Raw genomic sequence first — 11,554 nt, forward strand, 5'->3', positions numbered from 1 at the left:
AAAGAGTCAGTTTCATATTAGATTTGGTTTCACAAATGCTGCTCCTGCTATTCATTCTTATCAACAACAAAAAAAGACTGTGACTAAAGATAATATGTTCCAGAAAATAAAAAGTTAAGGTCTCTTAGAAACAATACAAACGTTATCAGTAGAAGTGAATTACACCACATTTATATATTCAGGAGAAATATGAAACTTATTCCATTGATTGTTAAAGGGTTTTAAAAGCTTTTTATTACATTTGGTAACAAAATTATAGGCTTAGTTGTAAAATCTATCATTTTAGATTTTATGGGTTAACTATCTATGGGTTAACTATCATTTGGAAAATTAAATACACATTACAGTAAGCATTTAGAAAATGTTTTTCTAAAATGTTCCATCTAGGTCAATAAACTTGTCTGTAGAAGTCTTTTATAAGGATAATACATATTTCAAGTTTTTGTTATCATTGAGAGAAACAAGATATTACCTGAATCAAAAATTTAGGTAAGAATTTCTAAGAAAGAAGAAGGGAACAATGGGAAGGTTGGAACTGGGAAGAAATTTTGTTTCTTATAGCGCAAAAGGTAATTCTGCATTAAAAAAAAAAATCATCCCTCAAAAGCACCACTACTAAAATTATCATCAAAGTGCACCCCAAATTTCAATTGCAAAGTATTAGAAGTAATCATCAACCAGGAAATATTTTCAAAATAATGAACTTTTTAGGAAATCCAAACAATAATGTTGGTTAATATTAATATCTCTTTAAATTCATTTATTATATCTACATTCTATAAATTCTCATAAGTATCAAAATAATTATAGTCCTCCTAATATGCATGTGATTAATATTGGCTGTTTTAATTTTAGCACACTGGAAAACATAAGGGGTATAAATTCTAGTAGCATTAAAAACAAGAAAAAGTTACCAATTCTAATAGTAGCTTTTCCTTTTCGACCACTTCCCAAAATTATAGTTCTCTTTTTCTGTCTAGCAGCTTTGGATGGTTCCTTCACAGATGGAGAAGTTATCCACTGGTACTGAGAAATAATAAATATGCCATTTAAGTTCCAGGTAATTTATGAGGGTTTGATCTTAACTGGAAATTAAGATATTTTAAGTTAATAAAAGGTTTTCAATCTGCATTTCTCAGAACCTAAATTAAAGAATCACACAACATTTTCAAAGACAGAAAAGCCATTTGATTTGACTAAAAACTTAGTTTTAAGATGGCAGAAAGTACCTTGATAATTTCCTTTTAAGAAAGAAAAACAAACCATTAAAGAGAAATTATTCCGAGAGAACTAAAACACATTATATACCTCTGACTTGGCACTCCTTCCATTCTGGAGAACTTTTTTGATAACTGATTTCATCACAGAATGATCTAAAGTAAAATAAATTGAAATTAGAATAATTATTTCCCAATGAGTAGCTATTTCCATTTAAAACCAAAAGCCAACTAATTATTGCGTTTCCCATAAATTTAAATATGAAATCTACATTACGTAATCATACACTTATTTCCCCCTTTGTGTATTCTAATTTCTTCCTCAAAAACCTAAGATGCCATCTTGCAGACTGCCCCCAATGGCTACTATTTTGGCAGCAGCAAAGGACAACTTTAAACATTTTGCATCTAAAGCGGCTTTGGATACCTTTGGATAGAAAGTACAGTCTGAGCATTGTCCAGACACTTAGATACCTAAAGGGCATCTAAGATGTCAAACCAAAGTCCACACAGAAGGTATTAAAAATATTGTTAAACTGACAAATGAATAAAGTACTCCTTGCAAGAATTCAGAGGTTGCACAAGAAGGAAATAATGCTCTTGGTGGAAGCAGGCTTAGTATCTAGGTTCACCTCTATTCAGAGTAGAGATAAGAAAAATTTACAAGTATAACTCACTTTAATTGGTAAATTATCTGCTAAAAATGTACAGGAAGTGCAACATTAGAAAAGTACAGTTGACGCTTGAACAACATGGGTTTGAACCTCGCGGGTCCACTGACACACAGATATTTTTCAATAAGTATGTACTATCGTCCTACACGATCCAAGGCTGGTTGAATCCACAGATGTGGAACCACTGACTATAAACTTATACCCAGATTTTCAACTGCTTGGGGGGCGGCATCCCTGACCCCCAAGTCGTTCAAGGACCAACTGTATACGATCAGGAAAGTTAAACACATGAAGTTTTAAAAACTGTCAATACGTGAACAAATTCTTTTTGTTTTGCTAGGTGTTAATCAATTAAAAAAAAAAAGTGACCACGTACCGACAAGTGGGTTTTTTCTTATATCCAAAACGACCAGAGTTCTGTTGGTTTCAAGGGCCTTTAGTAAAGCCTTTGCTCCTTCACTGGTGAGGCCACACTGCTGCAGGTCAAGTGCTTTGGATGAAAGACAAAAGGTCACTTGCTAACTCTATACAGATTTGACATATAGACAACTCTCATTTTCTCACGTGTGGAAGAGTCCTGCACAAGACCAGTCATGGCAGGTTTGTAATTTTGGGTATGGAAAAAAACAGAAACGTATACACACACACATAATGCATAATCTAATTTAAAAACCTCTTCTTGGATGTGCAATGATAACCCTGCCTTTAGTGCCAATAAATCATCCAACATATTTTACAATTAAAGAACTGAAGAATAACTGTATATAACCTATGAGCAAAAAAACATCACAAAATGAATCTCAGTTCATAATTAGCAAGGGCGGGTGGCATGTAAACCTCACAAGCAAAAACTGGTGGAGCTCAGAAATGCACTGCATTCTTTTGATCATGATCTTGAGCTCCAAATCACACTTGAAACCAGTTAAAAGGGGAAAACAAAATAGAAGAAATGTAACAACTTTTCCATTGTTCTGTTAGTTTTAGAACAAAAAGACAAGTCTAAGAGGATACAAATAATAACAAATTCAAAGAATGTGTGAATAGAGAATACATACTAAAAACCTATCTTGAAAGTATCATGGTCAAGAACTTTCTCAGTAAAAGGTCAGACTAAAACCAGAACAAATGATCATGACTTCTAGTAGTTCTGGGGCTGAACAACCTACTCATTTAAACAAAAGGGATCATCACAAAAGCACAGGTATTAAAAAATATTACATGAAAGGAAACTATCATGAGTCTTTTTTTTAAGTGCTGTGTGTACCATCGCATTAAAATAACTGAAGTCTTTCAACACCCCACGACACCCAGAAATAGCAAGTCAGACATATGGATCTGACAGGATATGATACAACCCTTACAAACTCTCACTACAGAAGAATGGACACACGGTGTAATTAACCAACTAGCCAAATTAATACAATCGGCCAGTAAACCTCTCTAGTAAATCAAATGAATACAAAATAAAATGTGGTTATTCTCCTATCAGATTAAGCCACGATTCTGTAAGAAAAGCCTTTAAAATGTCTATACCCTTTTGATCCAACAACTGTCTTTCTAAGAATTTAACCAAAATAAATAGTCAGAGATATAGGTAAGGATATATATCAGAGTACTATTTGTAACTGAAAAACTGGACATAGCTTATATACAAGAATGGATAAGCTATGTGTACTGTGGCATATTCATATAATGAAACACTGAACAGTCACAAAAAATGATGCAGTAAACGCAAATTTACTGACTTGCTAAAATGCTCATACTAAATTAACTGAAACAAGTTATAAAATTTGGAGTAATCCTACTTGCATAAAAAAGGGAGAGGTACTCATTTTTGTAGTTTTACAGTTTTTTAAAAGTGCTACAAGCCAGTGTTTGTGAGAGGGAGGCTTCACATCCACTGTTGGGGTGGACTACAAATTGGCATAGCATTTCTGGATGGTAAGCTGGCAATGTGTATCAAAAGTCTTAAAAATATGTCACACTTAGTCATTCCACTTCTAGTAACTTATTCTACAGAAGTAATCCCGACGGACACAGAGATGTACATACAACGTATTCACATTGTTTTTGACAGGGAAAAGCAAACTAAATCTAATTGCAAAGAATTGATTAAACTATGGGACATCAATACGATGGAATACTACATGATACATCATTAAGTGAAAAAAGCAGGAATATGAAATAGCAAGTATACTACAATTCTATTTGTGTAATCCCTAAGTGTACAAATATATTTATAGAAAAAAAAAAGACTGAAAGTATATACACCAAAATGAACAGTGATTATGTCTGGGTATTCAGATTATAGGTAATTGTTCTCTTGTTACTCTGTATTTTCTATAAAGGATATATGCAACTCTTAGAGAAAGTTTAAAAGCAAAATAAAAGCTCTCAGAGAAATGAGGCTTTAAGAAAAATCCTATCACAACGTATCATGCCAAAAGCTAAGCACATATAATATTAAAAATTCAATATTTTCAATTTTAGAATTTACCTCTAAGCCATAAATCCTCACTAAGAGATTCTGCAAAAGCACTTGCACCCAGGTCACCAATAAGCGTGTTGCAGTTCAGAGTGATGCGCCTCAAACCAGCCATACAGTCAAGATCAGGTCTCCTGTAACGAAGACTCTCAGCCCAGGTTTCTTCATGCCTTCTGATAGTCTGATACTTCAAAGATTTAATGGGATGAAATTAAGATGCTTGAATAAGGAAACACGGTGTGCCTACTGAGTATGGCTTATTATGTCAGAGATTTACACACACACACATCAAGCATATATGCCAGGAGAATCAACCTGAGAAATTAAACAGTCAGTTCTGCTTTACGAGTCCAGTGACCCAGATTCTAGTCAGTCAGTGATTAGATTCCAGCCACTGGATGACCTGTTCTTGAACACTTACGTAAAGTTGGACAACTCAATTACAGTCCATGAATTATTTTCCTTATCTTCTAAGTCAGGAAATTGGTTCTAAATTCTATCATTGCTGAGGTTCTAAATTTCATCATTCTGTCCTACGGTCTCCAAACACCTAACTGGGCAACCCATAAGAAAACTTTTTAATATGCATCTTATTTATTAACAAATAATATACACGAAGTTCTATACATATAATTTATGTACATTATAAACTACACAGATATTTTTTAAGTGATACAAAGGTAAACAGGTTCTAATATTTTCTTTTCCTAACTCCTAAGGCATTATTTTATTTTTAAAAAAATATTTATTTATTTATTTGGCTGTGCCGGGCCTTTAGTTGCGGCATGCCAGATCTTTTAGTTGTGGCATGTGGGCTCTTAGTTACAGCATGCATGTGGGATCTAGTTCCTTGAGCAGGGATCGAAACCAGGCCTCCTGCATTGGGAGCACAGAGTCTTAACTGCTGGACCGCCAGGGAAGTCCCAGGCATTATTTTAAAAACTATATTTACAAAAATGGATCTCACATGCTCCCTAGGGTATGCACACAAACTTCAGAGGCCTGGACTATGCAGAGCCAGTTTGATGTGCCTTGGGAAAATAATGGTTTGACATTTAACCACAAGTATTGTCTTAAAGACATTCAATTCTTTATATTTATAAAATAAATTTTGGTAACAGGGAACACTGACTTTAAATGAAAAAAGTCTTATTACATTCTTGAAAAAATAAGACTCAAAGTGCCTTTGACACTCTAAAAGGAAAATCATTAGTGTCATTTTTCTATTAACAATAACTTATAAAAGCTACAAGCAGAAATAACAGCAATCACTTACACAGTGCTTAGTATGTGCCAGGCACTATTTATACAAATTAGTTCATTTAAACCTCATAATGAGGCATAGAGGTTAAGTGATTTGTCCATGGTCACTAGCTATGAAATGGGAGAAAGCGAATTTGAACCTAGGCCATTTGGCTTTGGCACCCAAGTTCTTGACTGCTTTCATTCCCAGGGGTCAATGGACTTGCCCTGTATGGGCTCAAAGAATTTTTCAATTTTTAAAATCTAAATTTAAAAATTGCCAGCTTTGTGGGCTATACAGTTTCTGTTGCAACTACTCAACCCCACTGGTGTAGGGTAAAAGTAGCCACAGCTACCATGTAAACAATGGGTGCGACTATGTTCCAAAAAACCTTTCTTTACAAAACCAGGCGACGGGCTGGATCTGGCCCACCAGCCATAGTTTACCTATCCCTGATCTGCACCAGCAAACTATTAAAAAGGCTTCATGTAAAATTATTAAATAACTTTAAGCCTAAATACAGTAATTATAACCACTGTAAAGTTGTTAAGGCATTATTTTAAAAACTGTATTTACAAATTGCTGATGTAGTGATTTTTATTAGTTTATAAACTACATCAGCTAATAAACACTGGATTCATTTAAGTCTTGAAGACTATAATGGCATAGTTTCTGCACAGCATCACAATCAATGTTTTCAGTAACTAAAAATACATGAAAGTATTATTATGTATTATATATTAAATGTCTGATTTCTAAATTTAAGTGGACTATCTTTACTAAATGGTAGAATCCCAAACTGAAAACTGGTCACATTCTTTCAACAAAACTAAAGCTGCACTCACAGGTATCACACAAAAATGAACTGCCATCTGTATCAATATGTTAATGTGCTTCAATCACATATGTTTTCATGAAAGTTTAAACATAAAATCACCTTTAAGATCTTGGCCATGTGATCTGCTCCCTGCCATGTCAGATTACACCCCGTGAAGTTTACTGTCTTAAGAGTGATAGAGTTCTTTATACCTTGACAAATAACTAAAAGGGAAAAAAAAAAAACCACACACACAGTAAGATGAAGAGCCTATACATTTGTCAATCTTGACTTATTTGCTTTTCTTGAGTCAATTGGAGGTTTATAGCCACATTCTTGAAATCATTAACTACAATCTTCCCAAACAGGTAATTGACGAACCAATACATTCTAAAACTTGTCAGTAACAAAGTGTTATTCCAGTTTACAGCAACAGTTTAATTCTATTTAGATACTAAAACTGAATACACTGAATACTGCAAACTTTATTCCCAACCACTAAAGTACTACATACCTTTTGAGACATAGGAAGAAAAAGAAAAACCTAAAAAGCATAAGACTCTTCCGATTTTCATTTCCAATGATACTTCCCAATCTTGATTATCAATCAACAATTTAAATGTCAACTATAAATCTAGTATTTTATTAGGTGCTATGCAATATACTAGAGCAATAGAAGATAGAGGACCTCAAACACTCTGTTCCCTCAAATTGAAAGGCAGGCTTCCTGACCCCTCCAGACCACTACTGGACACAGGGAACACACACTAATATTTCAGGACCCCAACCAACAGTCACCTGCTTTGTGATTACTTCCATGACACACCCCCGCCAACACCACTGAGTTTGCTGCTCCTATGGGACGTTACAAATATTTCCTATTTTAACACATACCACAGTGCATTATAATTATGATTGCAGATAGATGTTTTAACAATTTAAAGATAATGATGACTTTTTTGCTCTTTACATCTTGCTATTTCCCTTCCCGTAATATTTCTTGAAGAGAAACCATAAAAATATAAACAAACACAAAAAACAGAAAATATACAAAATGTGTGGTTTGTGGCTTAACACAAACTTAAGTAATATTAGTTGTGACAGTATCCAGCATGACAAACTTCCATGGTACAAATGAGAATGGACCAAGGTTTGAGCAGGTACAGGAGACAATCCAGGCATGAACAACAGCAAGAAAAGGTGGACAGGAAGTAACATGGTGTGTAGGAAATCATGAGACCAGTCTGATGGGAAGAGACTTAAACAAGACTGAAACTCACTTTCTAAACCTCCATCTCCAATTGGACAATTCGCAAGACACAGGTGCACCAAAGTGGCCGATTTATTCAATCCCTTTAATGGGGAGAAAAAGTTTAAAATTTTATTGGTTTAGTATGCCCCAAAAGCAACTATCAAACGTTGGCAGGACACAATGAAGGCTTACCTTTGTTAACATAGTTAAGTCTCTCTCTCTCAGAACTAGCCCATTTAGCTCCAGGTTCCTTAGCGCACCCGACGCACTCACACAGCATTTAAGAGCTTTACACAACTGGAAGGTCACATCTTTATTTCTTATCGCAGGAACACGACTTCTGTAAACTTTATTTCTGTCAGAACCTAAAGCAAAATTATTGTAAGATGAGTGATTTAAACCATACATTTTATCATCATTAAAAAGCACCTAAAAAAAAAAAGCATCTGCTCTGTGCTAAGGATTAGAAACGACTCCTGCCCTTAAAGCCTTGATTAAGGAGGGACATGTGTAAACTCAAAATTTCAATCACATGAGATAAAGAAACATAACCTTTATGCACAGAGATTCTTTTGGAGGCAAAAAGTTATATCTAAGTGATGGCTTCATGATAACCCTGAAGTAGAATCTAGAAAGATGAGACTATGCAGAGTTGCAGTAGGAGGTGCATTAACTGCAGAGAGAGCACCTGTGCAAAGACACTCAAGCCTGACACCTGCTGGGCACTGTAAATACTGCAGGTGGGGATGACTAAAGGCCAGGGGTCCAAGTGTGAGAAGAGACAGAAATTAAAATAGAGATGTTGGCCGAAGCAAGCCTGGGAGAGAGCATGGCTTGCATCCCACAGGTGATGAGGCCTGGGGCTACCACTGGCTGAGTAAGGGTGCCTCCGCTAATTAGAAAAAGGCACCCCGCTGCTGAAGGACCAATTAGATAAAGGGAGTGATCACAGAAAGCTCCCCTTCCTCAGGGCCAAATAGCCCCATGAGGCTTGGAAGAGCACAGTTCAGACTACACGCCTCTGTGCAGAGCACACGCTGGCGGCTAGGATGCACTAAATCTGTGTGGGCAAGCCATTAGCAGCATTGTTTTAAGCGTATCTTTCTATTGTAGAAGATCACTCAACCCAAGTAGGCAGATGAACTTAGAGGAACTGAGCCCAGGGGCCGCGAAATCACCTAGGAGCTTCTGCCATAGTCCTGGCAAAATGTAATATGGATGAAGAAGCAAATTTAGGAGGAGGCCAAAATCTACAAGCTAGACCCACTGGATGCAAGACATAAAGAAAGTTCAGTGAAGGAGCTCTGAAGAGAATGGGCTCTGCAATAAATTTTTCTTACATTCAATGTAAAATATTAGGCAAAATTAAGTACAGTGGCCTTTACGGTCCCTTCCAGCTATAATTTCTTTTGATTTCTAAGTTAGTACTCTGGTTAAGTAAAGTCCCTTCAGAGGTACAGAACAGTTCCTACACCTGAATGGGATGCAAAGAATAATCTGACTTCTCTTCACCAGGGGATGAGTTGAACTGTCCTTGAAGAAGAGATAACAGATGGTGTGAACCCCAGATCCTAGAAAAGGGCCAGGCAAATGACAAGTATTCAGGTTTTTGAAAACAAATGAACAATCACTTCCTCTCCTAGATCTTCACACCCTTCCTCTGCTGGCTACTTTTTCTCAGCTTATAAACATCCTCAAATATACCCACCTAAAAAACTCTCAGACCTATGATTCTTTGGATCTTCTTGTGGGTAACCTAAGTCTCTCCCATGCCTTCAAACACCTGTCCTTCCAAAAAGCCCAGATCTGTACCTTGGGCCCAGACCCATCTACCAGGCCCCTCTAAAGCACTGAAGATGAAGTAAGATCCTCTCCCCATCCCCAATCCCTTCCTACTGTGCTCTGTATCTCACAAAAAGATGCAGCTGTAAACTGTCACCCACACCTGCTGCCCTCCCTTTTCTAACTGGTCACCAGGCCCCACCCAATCTCTCTCGGATCTCTAAAATCCAGTCCCACCTTTTATAACTTAAGTGGGACCCTTAGATTACAATTCACCCTGCACCCAATCAACTGCCTTCCATACGGAGGTCCGAGTGAGCCTCTAAACCAGAAGTCCATCTCACTGTTCTTTAGTGTTTCCCTCAGCCTTCAGGATAAACATCCAAACTTCTGACAGGACAAACAAGGCCCCTTTCTGTTGGGCCCCACTAGGTTTCCAGTATCAACTCTCATTTCTTTCCCAAACCCTGAGTTCCACTCCTGTACCTTAGTTTTGCCATTTTTTCTTATATTTCTCAAACTTTGACACACACTTCTCCCTCCTACTACCCCAGGAGCTTCTACATATCCTTAGAAAGGATGGCACCTCCTCCAAGAAGCCTACCCTGAACTTTCCCTTCCAAGATTCTGTGCTCTGCAAAGGGGAAAGGTGGGGGGGAAGGATAAATTAGGAATTTGGGATTAACATATACACACGACTATATATAAAATAGGTAATCAACAAGGACCTACTGCATAGCACAGGGAACTCTACTCCATATCCTATAACAACCTGTATGGGAAAAGAATCTGAAAAAGAATGGATATATGTATAACTGAATCACTTTGCTGTACACCTGAAACTAACACAATATTGTAAATCAACTGTCCTCCAATATAAAATAAAAATTAAATTAAAAAAAAGAAAGATTCTGTGCTCTTTAGCACCAGAACTCACTTCTTCCAGAGCACTGACTACTGTGCTTGTGTTTACCTGCCACCCAGTAGAAGGGAAGATTACCTATGGCAGAAGCATCGTCTCCAGCAGCCCTTGGTTCTGACAACTCATTCAAGTGCCAGGATACTTTACCCACATAACCTACTTCATTAATTCTAAGAACCCACAGAAAGAGTGGTTTTTAATGTCATTTTACAAGTGTGAGGAATGTAGTTCAAAAGTAACCTGCCCAGGCCACAGAGCGCATAAGCCCTAGAATTCAAACCCTAAGCTGCCTTCACACCTGTGCTCTTCCCACTATATGATACGACTATTTTGAAAAAAAATTTTTTTTTCCTGAGCCCTGTTTTAATGGAAAGGAAATGAAGCTGGGATATATCAATTTCCTAATCGCTTTGGTCTGTACGGGACAAAGTCATGCAACAGACCAAGTAACATCTGTGGAACAATTAACGATGCTCCAAACTGTGCTAAGTGTTCTACATTGTAGAGTCTACAAGCATTAACAGAGTGCCTCCTTGTAACCGCCACAGAGAGTGGGTCCTGTTAAGCCCATACTACAGATGAGAACACTGAGACCTAGAAGCCTTAAGGCACTCCGCAGGAGTCCTAGGCCGCACGCCCCGTCTGGTGCACGCACACCCGGGCACTGGGCACCGGTTCTAGTGCCCACCCTCCACCTTGCACCATCAAACCCCGCTTCGCAGCGCCGACACCAGAGCCCCTGGAAGCGGGAACTACAAACCTGTCTCGCCAAGCCATGGCTGGAAGAAGCTCCTGATACAGATCAGGGGCAGATCTTTATTAATCTTGAGGGTGCTCAGAAGCGGCGCCCAGTCCAGCCCGCGGAGGCGGTCGGCGTTGAAGTCCAGCACGCCCCCCCGCAGAGAAGCACGCACGGCGGGCAGAGGCACCGAGTCCTGCAGCGCGCACAGGTACTCATAGTGCGAGACAAAGTCGGCCGCGCTATCGCGGCGCAGCTTCACCGAGTGGATCATGGCCCCAGCGCGGCCTCGGGGGACGCTGGCTGCGGGCACGATGCCCACACCCGCCTGGGGACCCCGGCTCGCCTCCCGGTCCCTCCGGCGCCCACTGCCCGGCGGCTGCGGCCACGCAGCGTGCGCAGGACCTGCGTACCAGCCAGAAG

At 38.3% G+C, this 11,554-nt stretch overlaps 1 protein-coding gene across 3 annotated transcripts in view; it reads right to left on the reverse strand.

Moving 5' to 3' along the window:
* CEP78 (centrosomal protein 78) overlaps positions 1–11,424 on the reverse strand; it is a 35,930-nt gene extending 24,506 nt beyond the window's left edge. For all 3 annotated transcript variants that reach the window (XM_060013415.1, XM_060013414.1, XM_060013413.1), the window contains exons 1-8: positions 11,153–11,424; positions 7,881–8,053; positions 7,717–7,789; positions 6,557–6,660; positions 4,389–4,563; positions 2,268–2,381; positions 1,309–1,373; positions 915–1,026 (exon numbers count right to left, since the gene is read on the reverse strand). In XM_060013415.1, the coding sequence (XP_059869398.1) occupies positions 915–1,026; positions 1,309–1,373; positions 2,268–2,381; positions 4,389–4,563; positions 6,557–6,660; positions 7,717–7,789; positions 7,881–8,053; positions 11,153–11,405 (1,069 nt within the window). In that variant the 5' untranslated portion in view covers positions 11,406–11,424. The remainder of the gene's footprint in view (positions 1–914; positions 1,027–1,308; positions 1,374–2,267; positions 2,382–4,388; positions 4,564–6,556; positions 6,661–7,716; positions 7,790–7,880; positions 8,054–11,152) is intronic.
* Positions 11,425–11,554: the final 130 nt, after the last annotated feature.

The sequence above is a fragment of the Delphinus delphis genome, chromosome 6 (assembly GCF_949987515.2).
Source record: "Delphinus delphis chromosome 6, mDelDel1.2, whole genome shotgun sequence".
Lineage (NCBI taxonomy): Eukaryota > Metazoa > Chordata > Mammalia > Artiodactyla > Delphinidae > Delphinus > Delphinus delphis.